The following is a 15,802-nucleotide window of genomic DNA, read 5'->3' as shown; positions in this document are numbered from 1 at the left end:
AGTAAAACATAACATTCCCAAGGACACAGAGCTAATTAAGTTCTAGGAAGTGACTCTAATGTCAGCTCACTAGATGGCAAACTTTTCCAAGGCAGAAGGATGCTGTATATTAATGTAGTAGTTAGAGGGATGAGTTCTGGCATTATAAAACAAAACAAAACAAAACAAAACAATGGAGTGAGAAGCGTGAGTATTGCAGTGAAACTGCCACTTGGAACACCTGCCTCCTTAATCAGAATATTGGTTTGCGTCCTGGATCCACTGCTTCTGATCCAACTTCCTGCTACTGTGCCTGTGAAGGCAGTAGACGATGACCCCCACATCCAGATGAGAGACCCCTGTGGAGTTCTTGGCTCCTAGCTTTGCCCTGGCCTGGCCCTGGTTGCTGGAAACATCTGGCAGATAAATCAGGAGTTGAAAGACTTCTGCCTCTTCCTCTCTGTCACTCTATCTTTTAAATAAACCTTCAAAGACAGAAACTGAAGTGTGAAGTCTAGATTACATCAGCCTTTTCAAAAGCGTTTTTGGCTTTGGTGATTTTCTGTATTGTATTTTTATCACTTTGTTACTTTCTTTATTCATTACTGACTGCTAATTATGTATCAGGTATAATACAGGAGATAAGGATTTTTCAGCAAACTAAAATGTGTTGCCTTCATGGAATCTACATCCTAGTGGCACACGCACACGAAACCAACAAGCAAGGTCATACAAAAGATGTGGACACGCATGTACACACACACGTCAGTGCTGGAGAGTGATGGCTAACACTCATTGACAAAGTGACATTTATCCAATGACATGACAGAAATGGAGTACACAGTCATGGATCCAATTTAGGAAAGTGTCTTTAAGTAGACTGCAAAGCAATTGGAGGGTTTTAAACAAATAACATGACTAAGGTCTTAGTTTCCCTTTTTTTCCTCCCCTTTCCCTTTTGTCTCCTTTTCTCCTCCCTTCTCCTCCCCTCATCTCTCTCTTTCTCCTCTCTTTTTCTCCTTTTCTTTCTGTTTTTGTTTGTTTGTTTTGTTTTGTTTTTGAGAAGCAGAGGCAAAGCTTCCTTCTGTTATTTGCTCTCCAAATTGCTGCAATGGGGTAGATGTGCCAGGTCAGGGCAGGCAACAGCCAGGCGTTCAAACTAGGATGCCTCCCATGTGGGCAGTAGGGACCCAGATTCCTGAGCCATCACTGCTACTTCTCAGGGTGAGTGAGTGTTGGTTACTGAACTAAGGCATCTTGATCAGTGTCTTAAACATCAGGCCAAATGTTTATTTGGATTTACTTGCTGATTCTGGTAGCTGTGTTGATAACACAAAGTAGCAGGCAAAGTTGAAAGTGGGAAGGCCACTAAGAGATGGCTATTTCTTTAATTTACAAGTGTAAATATACTTAGAAATTTCAGTCTCCTCACCCAATATCAAACTCTCTTGACTATGCATATTGCTAGGCATGGCTACATTTTTCCAGGTTAGCTATAATTTTAGCTAGCATCAGCATGCCATCTTAGATTTCCTGCTTCCTTTCCATTTTTCCCCTTGATAATTTCTCTCAATTTCTTGTCCTTAATCATGTATTTTATAAAATTCTGTATTTCCTGCAACATTTTTAGTGTCTTATTACAATAACACTGGTGGTGCCAAAATGTGTCTTGGGGTTTGAATTCTGTCTTTTCCTATTGAAGAGCTAGCTGTATGATCTTTGTAAGCAATTCAAATTTATCTGTACTGTTCCATCAAATGTAAAACTGATGTAATATCCGCATCATAGGGTTAGTGTGAGGATTATGATCTAACACATATGAAGTGGCTGGCCACCATGTACGGCACGTGGGAAATGCTTTCTATACATTAGTAATTCTGTAGTCATCTAGTACTACACACAGTAGGTGCTCAACTGAAGCTATCTGTTGAAATAAAATTTTTCCATAGTATATGAAATAACTTTATTTCTGACCACCTCCTCTCAAATCAAACTTATATTGTTAGTTTCTTTAAAATTTTTTTTTAAAACTCATGAGAGTGCAGAAATAGAATCCTCACCTTTTAGATAACCTTTAGCATGGCACATAAGATCATTCACAGTCAAACTGCAGGCTACCTTTTTCTTCTGCATCTGTTTTCAGCAATGATTCCCAGCAGCTATTCGTGGTGTTTTCTCTGCCTATAACATTTGTCTTTCTACCCTTCAATCACTCTTCACTTTATCCCAGGACAAACGTACATTATTTTTCAGGGGCACAATGTTGCAATTAGTCTGTGGTCTTTGGTTCACCAGGAATTAGTGTATTCTTAAAATACTCAATTATACGAGATTTAATTCACTGATACAGTAATCTGGTTTACTACTTTGCCTTCTGTGCAAGCATTGCATTCCTTGGTTTGCTCATCCTTGTATTTGTTTTCTTTTTCTTTTCTTTCTCATTTTCGTTTTCTTTTTCATTTGCATTTCCTTTTCTCCCCCAGACAGAAGTTTGTTTGCGAAGGGAGCAGGTGAGCAGGGAAGGGAGAGAGAGACACTCCAGCCTTATATTTCTAACATTTGGGAAGCAAGAGTAGTTCAGTATCTTCTGAACTGAATGTTACGAAGTTTTTTTGTTTTTTGTTTTGTTTTGTTTTGTTTTTTGGGGGGGGGAATAAAGAAAGACCCAGAGCCCTAGTAGTTGATCTTGTATTCTGAAGAATAAACAAAGGAGCCCAAAACTTCGGCCATCACATGAAAGAAGTGAGAATAGTCAGAAAAATCTAATGTCAACAAAAATAAATAATAAATTTAGTTAAAATAGAAACACTAACTATACACTGAAAAACAGTAATAACACCAGTGGTAGGGTTTCTGGGTAAAATTTTACAGTTTTCCTATATCACTATTTTAAATATTTGGTATAAACTAACCTGAATAAATAATATTTATGGGCCCGGAGGCATGGCCTAGCGGCTAAAGTCCTCGCCCTGAACGCCCTGGGATCCCATATGGGCGCCGGTTCTAATCCCGGCAGCTCCACTTCCCATCCAGCTCCCTGCTTGTGGCCTGGGAAAGCAGTTGAGGACGGCCCAAAGCGTTGGGTTCCTGCACCCGTGTAGGATACCTGGAGGAGGTTCCAGGTTCCTGGCTTCGGATTGGTGCAGCACCGGCTGTTGCGCTCACTTGGGGAGTGAATCATCAGATGGAAGATCTTCCTCTCTGTCTCTCCTCCTCTATGTATATATCTGCCTTTCCAATAAAAATAATAAATCTTTAAAAAAAATAAACAATATTTACAAACTAATTATAGTAATTAAATTTCTCAGCAGCAGTGGTTTTCCAGGCATGCTAGAAAACAACAAATCCCGTAAAGGGTAAGAAGCAAGGAGAGATGGAGGCTGTGCTGAAAAGCAGGAGGAAGGAATGCTAACTCTTCACAAAGAACAAGATGAAAATGAAGGGAGGAAACCAAAGCAAGACATTAATTCTCTGGCCATCATAAACTTCTGTGCTGGAGGCGTCTCCTGTAATAAACACATTCACACTTCCTCCAAATTTGGATTCAGCCCGTGTTGGTGTTCATTTTTACTCTCAAATGTTTTCTAACTTATTTTTGAGTGTAATATTTGATTTTATAACAGAAAAAAAGAGTCTTATTACCCTCCTACCTCTATGTTTGTTTCTTTTTTTTCCCCCAAAAAATCAAATCCCTTGGGACTTGCTGTAGGAAATGCAAAGCCTCTAGATAACAAAGTCTGAGAAAAACAAAATTATTTTCCTGTTCTGAAGATTTTTATCAGGGATTGTTCATCTTTCACTTTGCAGTGCCAGTATCCCATGTGGACGCCAGTTCCAGGCCTAGTTGCTCCACTTCCGATCCAGTTCCCTGTTTACAGCAATGGGAATGCAGTGGAGGATGGCTTAAGTCCTTGGGCCCCTGTGCCATGTTTGACAGATCTGTAAAAAGCTCTTAGCTCCCAACTTTGGATCAGCTTAGCTCTGGCTGTTGTGGCCATTTGGGGAGTGAACCAGTAGATGAAACATCTCTCTCTGTTTCTCCTGCACTCTCTAAATGTGACTTACAATCAATCAATCATTCTTTTAAAAATGTATCATTTAGAAATACTCCTGGAATGCATATATCATACTATGCACAGAAAACATAGTATCAACAATCTGGATAACAGAAGAGCAGGTTTATTTGGATCCCATCAGTTAAAATTACTTACAGATAGTCATGTCATGGTAAGACAATTAGGTCTACATTCATGCCCAAGAGGAAAAGCCACTATTTGAACAACTTCTAAACCAGAAAAAAACAAAAGTATGTCTGTTCTTTAGAAAAACTAAATATTCCTACCTCTTCCTCCTTTTCATCACAATCATCAGAGAAACACAAGCATGTACTTGGTGTCATTTTGAATATTTAGTATGTCTTCTATCAGAAATATGTGGAAATTGAAAATTTATAAATAATATGTGACAATTATTTAAATCATAATTTACAGTTAGTTTGTATTTGTAGACATTGCCCCTTTGAGGACAAAATATCTTTGCTGGGGGTAGATGTTGTTTTATTTTTTAAAATTTATTACTTATTTTTATTGGAAAGGCAGATTTACAGAGAGAAGGTTTACTCTCCAAAAGACCATGATGCCTGGAGCTGAGCCAATCCAAAGCAAGGGGTTATGGGCTTCTTTGGGGTTTCCCACGCAGATGCAGGGGCACAAGGCACCGGGCTGTCCTCAGCTGGGACATGAACTGGTGCCCATATGGGATGTCGTGCTTGGAGGTGGAGCATTAGCTAGCTGAGTGAGCTAACATAGATGCATGCATCAGAGTTCCCGGGTTTGAGCCCTGGGTTTGCTTCAATTCCAGCACCCTACAAATGTGCACCCTGGTGATGGTTCAGATAGCTGGGTCCCTGCCACCCATGTTGGGAGACTGGCCTTGTGGCTTCTGCCTGGCCCAGCCCTGTTTGTTGCAGACATTTCAGGAGTAAGTGAAGCAGTAGATGAGAGACCTGCCTCTGTTTTTATATGTGTGTCTTTTAGATGAAAAAAAATTAAGTTAAATTATTACTTTTTTTAAAATGATCCTTGTTGGATAGACAAGCATAACTGGCTGAAGAAATGAAGAAGTGATGTCAATTCAATGTGTCTAAATAAAAACAAAAAAAATTCCCAGAAATACATTGTATAGATTTTGGGGTTAGAAATAAATAACATGAACTTTGGATTCAGAGAGAACTGAATTTGAATCCTGGCCGTATCACTTGCTAGCTAAGGGCATAGATCCTTTATGAACCACATTTCCTTCACCTTATAGTGGGGATAGCACCACACTGAGTTGGATCAGGTTCTGCAAGTCTTGCATATAGTGAAAATCCAGTAAATAACTTTTTAAAAGTTATTCCTATCACCTTCCTCTTGGTCTCTGCTCTTCATCATGTTCTACTAGGCAAACTGACTAGTACAAGAAATATCATGTCTCTCAGAAATGCAGGTCAGTAGATTTTAATTTACATATTTTGGGAGCAGACATTGTAGGAAGGATTACTGTTGGAGACTAGGTGTGGCAGGATGGTTACTGTGTAGGAAATTGTTCAGGAAATTCCATGGCTCACCATGCTTTAATGTTCATTCTCTGCTTCTGATTGATGAGGGGAGTCAGGTTTACACAAGCGATGTTTTTTCAGCTAGTGTTCAACAAATTTTTCCTATTATACCACTCTGATTTTACTTGTTTTGTTTTTTATATTCTGAGATGTAAATAATACTTAGGTCTAAAAAAATTATTTATTGCTGGATAAGCTAGTTAATGAATTTGGCAATCAAGACATCAAAATACTATAAAACAATACAGATCGAAATGTAAAATCTATTTCTTTAGTGCATGAGAAATTGTGCACTGTACCTGTGACATATACCCGCTAGTAGTATGTGGGAGTCCCAGGCGTACTTCTTATCCCTGACACCCAAGCTGGTGGTTTCACCAGCATCCTTGACACCAGATGCGTCCTTGCAGGTGGCTTCCCAGGAAGCATTGCCCATGCCTGAGCAGGCAATTTCCTCATTGTCAGTTTAAGTCTGTGGCACCCTGGTGAACTCCATGCCTTTGGTGGCCACAGTAAGATCTTCAACAGGAACTAAATCAGCCTAGATCTTGGGAGGGGTCCTGGGCCAAGTATGCTTCTTCTTAAGTACTCTCATGGAGCTCTGGAGCTAACAGCGATTCCTTACATATTCAATCTTTGTGTTCTTTCTCTGTACCTCCCAGTAGTTAATTCTCTGCTATTACTAATAGCTCCTTCTACTAAAATTTCCCTGTCTAATTTACTGATGTGGCTTCTGGTTCCTACCTTTGACTCACCCCAAAACCAACACAAATAATTAAATCTGCAAACATACTCATAAAACGTTCCTGTATGAAGTTTTATGTAACACAGAGAATGAGCACAGCATGTCAGCTATCTTGTTAACGTACTGCATCCTGGATCAGCTATGTGTGTGGCTCACCAGTGAGTCAGCCTGTTGCCATGCATTATTTATTGTTTGCTACTACACATTTCAGAAAGATGGATTAAGAGCACCGTTCAAAGTGTGGTTACCTAATTCTCTACAAATCCTTCATAGGGAGAGAGAGAATAAAGAGAATTTGCTGGATTTGTTTGTCCTAAAATTTCAACCATTTATGATGAGGGTATATCTAGGAGAGCTATAATGTTTAAAGAATTTTGAAAACTACTGAACAGCACAGAAAATTCTAAAATGGCTCACAGAAATTTCTAATGAAGTTAAAACCTCTAATTTCCATTTCCATTGGCATCATTTACTCACCAATTTATTTGTTCACTCAATAAATATATATTTAGTGGCACTGGGACATAACCAGTAAACGAAACAGACAATATGTTAGCCTCACTGAATTTACTCTTTGTGGTAGGGGAAAAATCAAACACATAAACAAATCAATACATAATTTTGAATGTTATAAAGTATTGGCAAAAAATAGAGATTAAATGGGTGGGAGTCCTTGCTTAGAAGATAATTTAATGTTTTACACTAAATTTCCAATACATGGCTTGTAATAAATGTTATAACAGAACCATAGATATGACTTGAGTATACTAAGAGGACAGGATTCCAGCAGTTCTATGATAAGCCAAGTGAAGAAATGACTCATGACAGGCCTACAGAAACATCAATGCAACTTACCCTATAGAAAGCACTGGTCAAAGGTAGTAATGCGGCAGCAATGTTATATTCTTCTAAACTTGAACAATCCTTTAACAAAATAAAGACAAAACAGCTTTATTAGGATATTTACCACAAATCACAAGCACACAGAAATCAAAATATGGGATACATTGTTTACTGATCTCTGAGGTTCTAAATTATCACTAAGGCATAGTTTGTTAAGTATAGAAAAGAAAAAAATATTGTCCCTGAGCACATTCTTTTAGAGAAGAGTAAAAAATACATTTGATAAGAACATCATTTGCGTATGCCATCAGTGAGCAGTTGCTTCCACCTTTCTGCTCTGCCAAGAGTGTTACAAGTTATGTAGTTCACAACAAAAATTCTTTTGGAAAGATTTTTAGTGCATGTCACCAAATCTATGATAAATAGCTTTAAATTTTCTTCTTCTTTAGTGTTACTTTAAAAAGGGAACCCACTTATCAACCAGTCAAGATAGATCGCTGGTAACACTTAGAGTAATGTCCCTGAGGAGGAGGACAGAAAGTCTCAGTGGTACCAACCTACACAGAGAACACCATTTACAGAACTACAGGACAGAAAAATATACGTAATATTAATATAACCATAGCAAAGAGCAATGTGATATATAATGTTCATATAACATGCCAACAAGTTACGCTACTTTCAGGAAAAGGAGAACGTCTCAGTGGGAATATAAAATGATGTGGCTGCTATGAAAATCATATGGCAGTTCCTCAAAAAAATTATTAAATCAAATTAGAAACCATAGTAAATAGAAAAATTGGATGACAATGTGCTCCAGCTATTCTACGTCTGATATGAATCCAAACAGAGAACAAACAGAAGTTTGTATATTCATGCTCACAGTTCCATTACTCATAAAAGCAAAAGGTGAAAGTTAAGTAAATACCATCCCCAAATATGCTGAACTAGTAGATGGATTATTCTGAGCTGAAATCACTTGAGGAACTTTCACCTCAGGAAAGGCCTCTGGTCTGTCTTTTCCACAGCAAGCCAAAACGATTCTTTCAGGAAGACATCCTGCACATGCTAATGCTGTGAAATAGCCTTGGTCACTAGAGACAGTTATTTGGAATTGCAAGCAACCTGAATAAACAAACTCTTCGAAATAATCTTTATCCTCTGCAAGCTTTTTTAGCCCCACACACAGCTTAATAACATCCCTAGAATTTAAGTTCTTAGTCCAGAGATCCATTTGTCCTGCCATTCCTTTACAGATTTATTCATTCTCTTGTGAACGTAGGTATGTATATGTAAATGTATTAGAGCTTCCATGCTTTTCTTTTCTAAATCAGTTCTTATATTAACTGGGTTTCTAGATGCAGGCAGGCAAAGAGCCTATCTAAGGAACCAAGAAGTAAGGAATGACAGAGAGAATCTCACTCCCCCCTACATAACCTGAATGAATAAACAAAATGTGGTATGTATGTGTTTGCATCCAAATGCAGATGTACACACAACAGAGAATTATTGCCTTAAAAAGAAAATATTACATGTGCTGCAACATGGATGGACCCTCAAGACATTATGCTGTGTGGATTCATAGACTATCCAGTCTTTCCTTTGGCAAAGGGTACAATATGAGCTACAGGGAAGCTAGGACCTGGGATAGAGACCAAGGAAAACAAAGGTTACATTCCAATTGTAAATAGAAGCAGCTATTGGCGGCCAGTGCCACATGTAGTAAACTAAGCCTGCACCTGCAGCTCCAGCATCCCATATGGGCACCAGTTTATGTTCCAGCTGCTCTTCTGATCCAGCTCCTTGCATATAATCTGGGAAAGTACTGGAGGATGGCCCAAGTCCTTGGGCTCCCACACCTATGTGGGAGACCTGGAAGAAGCTCCCGGCTTCAGATCCGCTCAGCTCTGGCTGTTGCAGCCATTTGGGGAGTAAATCAAAAGATATAAGATCTCTTTCTCTCTCTCTTGTCTATAGCTCTGCCTTTCAAACGAAAATAAATCTTTTTTAAAAAAGTAGCTATCTCCATCAAAATGCAAATTCCTCACCCATCAATTAGTCATATTTCTGAGAATTGATTTTTTTAAAGAGTTATTCAATTTCTCTACTATCCTGATGACAGGAGAAAAAAAATATTTGCAGTCAACCACACAGCAATGAATGCAATCTAGATTTATCTACCTGACACCATCATTTTTTCCTTTGGAGACCTAGAAACTGCAAACCTAAATTGCTTTCTTCCTGTCCGTGAGGTAGGAGATAGGAAGTTTTTGAGCTGCTGGTACTAATTTTGGAGTGTAAGGGTAGGGAAAACACACCTGAACAGAACAGTATAGTAAGTGCTAGGAAAAGGGCTCTAAAAAAGAGAAGAAAGAATTTGAAAACAAAGTGTGAATAAACCATAGAAAACTGGCTTATTTAAAAATACCATTGGGGCTTGTCAGGGTCAGTGGTGGGGATGTGACAGTGTTGTTCTATCCAGATGGGTAAAAAAAAGATACTTTCTCAAATCATGACTTAGAGGTGGCTGGTTACTTTATGGTGGCCATGTGTCTTGTCTAGCAATGAGTACATCTGGTTTTGTGAATTTCATACTTTTTTGGTTTTGAAAAACTACTTTTTGAGGCCAGCGTTGTAGTGTAGCCAGTTAAGCAACTGCCTATGATGCTGGCATTCCATGTGGGTACTGGCTGGAGTCTGGCTGCTCCACTTTTGACCCAGCTCCTGGTAATGTGCCTGGTAAGACAGTGGAAGATGGTTTCAATACCTGAAACCTTGCCACTCATAGTGGGGATGGAGTTCCAGACTCTTGATTTTCACCTGGCCCAACCCTGGTAGCAACAGTCATTTGGGAAGTAGACTGGTGAATAGTAGACCTCTTTCTATTTTTCTTTCCTCGTAAATTTCATGAATTTGAAATAAATAAACTTTAAAAGAAATAAAATGAAGGGCCTGGCATGGTAACCTATTGGCTAACATCCTTGCCTTGCATGTGCTGGGATCCCACAAGGGTACCGGTTCGTGTCCTGGCTGCTCCACTTCCCTTCCAGCTCCTTGCTTGTGGCCTGGGAAAGCAATGGAGGACAGCCTAAGGCCTTGGGACCCTGCACCCATGTGGGAGACCTAGGGGAGGCTCCAGGCTCCTGAGCTTTGGATCAACTCAGGTCTGGCCATAGTGGCCAGGTGGGGCATGAACCGAGGAACAGAGGATCTTTGTCTCCCCTTCTCTCTCTGTATATCTGCCTTTCCAATAAAAACAAATAAATCTTAAAAAAAGTGAGAAACACATTTTACATTAAATACTGGAGTACTGAAACAAACTTGGTTACAAGACAAATTTCTGTAATAAAAAGTCATTTTTAGATAGCTTATATTCTGGGATCCAATTGAAAATAAATCAAAGGCTCAATATTCCTACACTAAAAATACTCCTAATTAATTTATAACATTCAGTAATATTTATTGGACAAGTGAGTAACTGAATGAATAAAGGGATGAATGCAAGGAGACAGAGTAATGAAAAGAGAAGGAAACTTGGGAAAGACAAAGACTTATGCAGAGAATAAGGGGAAATCAAAATGGTGAAGAATTAGGATAGAGCAATACCACAGATGTCAGAGGAGAGAATAACCAGTAATGTTGAATACTTTAGAGGACATTCAATAAACAGAAAAATTCAAGAAGCAGAAGAAATGACCAGCAACTTCTGATGTGATTAAGGTACAGGTGTGCAGAGTAAAACAAAAGTCTCTAAAGTAAAAGTTAAAGTACACAGTTATAAGAAAATAAAATAGCACTTGAGGAATTACAACCGCACATTACTCAGAAATTTCATGAATCTAATGAATTTTAACAGGTATAAACCAGAAGAAGATTATGATTTGATACAATCTTTTTGTAATGTAACAATTAGGATGGCTCAAGAACACCAAAAAGGAAATGCCAACAGAGCAGAGATGAAAAAGAAACAGCACTAGCACGGTAAGCTGAGTGAGATGCAACTGGTGGTGAGTATGGTCTCCATTTCTAAGGCAGGTTTAGACCATACAGCTGGATAAAGAAACTGGTACATTCATACCAAAGAACACTACTCAGCCTTAAAAATAATGAACAAAATGATCCCAGCTAGAAATCATTCTGCTTACTCAAATAAGCCAGCCCCATCAGGACAAATATTATATATCCTCTCTGACATGCACAAAGCACAAATACATACACATAGGAATAGTAATCTTGAATTCAAGGGATAGGAGACAAAGCCCAACACTTGTTTAAGGTACACAGTTCCTTAGGACTACTAGAAATCAGGGGTCCTTACTGCCACCTAGGGCATCAGACAGAAAGTCTGAGATGTAACATAACGGAGTACACTAAGTAATAAATATGTGGGTGTATCTAAACATACATTCATGAAATAAAAACGTACAGATTTATTTGAAAAGGCAGAGAGACTAAAAGGGCTGAGAGAGAGTAGATGAATAAATATCTTCCATTTGCTACTTTACTCCCCCAGACTGCTGTAAGAGGGCAAAAAAAGAAGAGCCAATGGGAACATTCTTCAAAGGGAATTTGAAAAACACTGAAAGGTGATTTTGAAGACAGTCTTTGGAGTCATGTTTAAGATTTTGTTAAAATATAATTAGGCCAGGTAGAGAAAAATCAACCTTTTCCCTGTGTGGTATCTTTGGCATGGTCTCTATCATATCTCCCTGGAGTTTATCAGATAATCCTAGAACACAGCAAAAAGTGTGAATCATCTTTTTCTTCCTGGCTTACTCTCCATCCCCTTAGGAAACTGCTATGTGTAGGAATGTCATCTGCTTCCTCACACATCTGAATTTCTTTAGCAGAAATGCCTTGCATGTTTCTGAAGACTGTCATGAGGCCCAAGGCAATAAAGTTAGGCAGTCTTGAGCTGTAATCTCCCAAGGAAATGTTTGGGATGCCAAGATGCTTTTTGATTTTGATTTCACAGCAGGGCTTCATTTGTAATGATGTTTTCCAAACTTTAAATGACAACAGCTGTGATATGAAGTGCTGCACACTTATTTATAAAAATCTCCCACAAATTAAAAAAAAATTAAACAACGGAGAATTTCAATCCATGACCAATTAGCAGAGAACAGGCAATCATAAAACATTTAGACTAGAAGGAACTATTTACTATCTTGCAAAATATTTACATATTGTAGTGCATGTCTCAAACCTGTCTGCCAGTTGAATGCTGATTGCAAAATATAAATATAAAATTCTTTGCAAATCACGTTAGAGACATTCTAAGCTAATTAGGTTGAAAGATGGAAAAATTTTAAAACAATAAGTCTACAGCCATTGACACAGCAATAGCATTCCAGAACAGTGCAGTTATCTGTGGGGAAATCAGTCTATAAATACACATCCTCAAGTCCCTTGTGCTTTGGCCACATAATACCATCATAGTTACAAACATACCAGACAATTTATAAACTTGCAAGGACTTGAATTCTTATATAAATTTTGTTCTGAACCTTGATATATAATTTACTTTTAAACTTCTAGTACAATTGAAGACTAAGCCCTGTTAGGTTTTAAGTGCACTTAAAAAATTCTTAAAGTTCTTACATTGTTACGCCCAGTTAATTTCCACACCAAGTCCTCTTTTCAGTATTAGTTTACCGCAAGCCCAAATTCCAGATGCAGCAAGGTGCTTAGTAGGTCCTTTACTCCAGCAGGGAAGGAATGGGAGCAGGGTTGGAGGGGGATGCCATGGTGGCAGGATGGGGGTTGCCAGGGCAGGGAAAGGGACAAGACGGAGGGGGATGGGGAAGAGGCAGGTAAGAAGGGAAGGGAAGAGAGACTGGGAAGGAGAAGGGAAGGGCTATGTGGGCTGTGTATTCTGCCCCCAGGGACTGGGGACTGAGATTATCTGAGTCACAGGTAGGTGGGTGGAGACTAGGGGGAGGGGTCAGAGATTGGGGAGTGGGTATTCTCAGGTTAGGCGCCATGTTACATCTGATTGGTGGATAATCAGAACAGCTTGAATTTTGTGAGCTGTGAGGAGCAGGAAACGGCACAGGGTCCAAGATGAGATGTTCAAATCACTCCTCACAAGGCCTACAATCTTAAATCCTCTTTTTCCTGAAACCTTTCATATTTATCTATGTAGCTTTGCACTGTCATAGTCAACATTCCTACTAAATAAAACTTTCCTATTAAATAAAATCTCTCAAAATATGTTACATTTAAACATTAAAGAAGAAATGGAGATTTAAAGGTATAGTGTGCTACCAAAGACTTTCCTTTAGAGTTTAGGCATAGCTCAGAAACCAATATAAACATCTGCAACTTCTTTGTGTGGGGAAAAATTTTAAATACTCTCTTCTGTCACATTATCTCACTTGAAAACCTTAGTCATGTCCTGAGTGTTACAGGATAATAACAAAACTCTTCAGCCAGATCTGTAAGTCACAAATGGTGTGAAGCCATTTCCACACTCACACGACCAAGCAATCCAGTTAGCCTGCTCTCCGTGGCATCACACTCATTCTTACCACATCTCATCTCCCCAAGAAAACTGTCCATGATGTGCTTGGTCATTTATAGGTTTTCTCGTGGGGTCTCCATCTGTATGCCCCTATATTCATTCTTACTGAATATAATTTTAATCATAAAATAGGCAAATTAGTTTTGACTGCAGTTTCAGCCTCAGGGTATATTTTAATGCTGAATTACATTACAAAACCATAAATGGCCTATCGCAATTTTGATTGGATCATAGTAACATTGTGGCTGTGTGTATTTACTGTGATTTCCAATGAGACAGCAGGTGAAATTTCTGAGGTGCCTTGAGAATACCACACATAAAGCTTTTGAAGTTTAATGATCTGTTTCAGCTTCCTATGCCTAGAAACTAGGAAATTACATATGGTAAGAATAGCTTACACTGAGCACTTACTTAAGGAATGCTCAATACAATTTCATTTATTCTTCACATCTCAATGAGGTAGATATTATAATTACATCTATTTTGTTGATCTAGGTTTCCTTCTTCCTTCCCTCCCTCTCTATCTTTAATTGGAAAAGCCAATTTACAGAGAGAAGCAGATATAGAGAGAAAGATCTTATATCTGTTGATCCACAACCCAAGTGGCCACATGGCCAGAGCTATGCTGATCCAAAGCTAGGAACCAATGGCTTCTTCTGGATCTCCAATGCAGAGTCCCAAGGTTTTGGGTCACCTTCCATTGCCTTCCCAGGCCTCAAGTAGGGAACAAGATGGGAAGCAGGGCTGCTGAGATATGAACTGGCATCCATGTGGGATCCCAGCACATAAAAGGCAAGGCAAGGATTTTAGCCAGTAGGCTACCACGCTGTTCCTAGAATTCATTTTTTTGAAAAGATTTTCTCTATCTGAAATGTAGATTGAGAGAGAAAGAGAAAGAGAGAGAGAGAGAGAGAGAGAGAGAGAGAGAGAGAGAGAGAGATCTTCCATCTGCCGCTTCACTGCCTGGTATGTGGGGCTAGGCCAAAACCAGAAGCCAGGATTTCATTTCTATCTTCAAGTGGGTAGCAGAGGTCCAAGTACTTGGACCATTTTTGGTTGTCTCCACAGGTACATTAGCAGATAGCTGGAACAGAAGCAGAACAGTTGCAACTTGAATCAGTGGTTAAATACAGCATCTAATGCCACAAGTAAAAACTTAACTCTCTGTGCTACAGTATCAGCCTATAGTCTTCTACCTGCTGGTTCACTCCTCAGACGTCTGCAATATTCAGGACTAGGCCAGGCAGAAGCCAACAGCCAGGACTCTACCTGGGTCTTCTACAGGGGTGGCAGTACCCTAAGCCTTTGGGCCATCATCTGCTGTTTTTCAAGTGCACTTGCTGGATCAGAAGTATGGAGTAGTCATAGTTAAACCAGATATTCCAATATGGTATGTGGGCATTTCGATGGAGGCCCAAGTTTAATGCCATCCTGTCCTCTACCTAATATTTATTGCACAAGTCATACTTCCTTTTAATATTAATGATCATGTTGCATATAACAGATACTCAATGAGTATTCAAAAATGAAAGGTAAGGGCCTGGCGCAGTAGTCCAGCAGCTAAAGTCCTTGCCTTGAATCCCTGGTACCCCATATGGGCACCAGTTCTAATCCCAGCAGCCCCACTTCCCATCCAGCTCCCTGCTTGTGGCCTGGGAAAACAACTGAGGAGAGCCCAAAGCCTTGGGACCCTGCACCCACATGGGAGACCCAGTAGAAGCTCCTGGCTTTTGGATTCAGATCAGCATTGCTCTGGCCATTGTGGTCACTTGTGGAGTGAGTCAGCAGTTGTAGATCTTCCTCTCTGTCTCTCCTCCTCTCTACATATCTGACTTTCCAATAATAAATAAAATCTTAAAAAAAAGAAAGGTAAAGCTGTATAAAATAATGTTAAAACAGAAATTAAAGTATTATTGCTATAACTCTTTCTATAAAATCAATTAAGTGTAGTCGGAGACGGGCAGCAATGTGACATAGTGGGTTCAGTTGCTGCCTAGGACTCCAGAGCCTCATTTGGTTTTAACTTCTGACTATTCTACTTCCAATATAGCTCCCTGCGAATGTGCAAGGGAAAGCAGTGGAAGCTGGTCCAAGTGCTGGGTCTCTGCATCCA

The 15,802-nt window shown here is 39.3% G+C and overlaps 1 protein-coding gene across 4 annotated transcripts in view; it reads right to left on the bottom strand.

Moving 5' to 3' along the window:
• Positions 1 to 15,802, bottom strand: part of SBF2 (SET binding factor 2) — a 416,533-nt gene that overhangs the window by 120,875 nt on the left and 279,856 nt on the right. For all 4 annotated transcript variants that reach the window (XM_036494152.2, XM_004593793.3, XM_058663392.1 and 1 more), the window contains exon 17: positions 7,179 to 7,247. In XM_036494152.2, coding sequence (XP_036350045.2) covers positions 7,179 to 7,247 — 69 coding nt within the window. The remainder of the gene's footprint in view (positions 1 to 7,178; positions 7,248 to 15,802) is intronic.

The sequence above is a fragment of the Ochotona princeps genome, chromosome 4 (genome assembly GCF_030435755.1).
Source record: "Ochotona princeps isolate mOchPri1 chromosome 4, mOchPri1.hap1, whole genome shotgun sequence".
Lineage (NCBI taxonomy): Eukaryota > Metazoa > Chordata > Mammalia > Lagomorpha > Ochotonidae > Ochotona > Ochotona princeps.
This window is presented reverse-complemented; position numbering and strand designations above follow the sequence as displayed.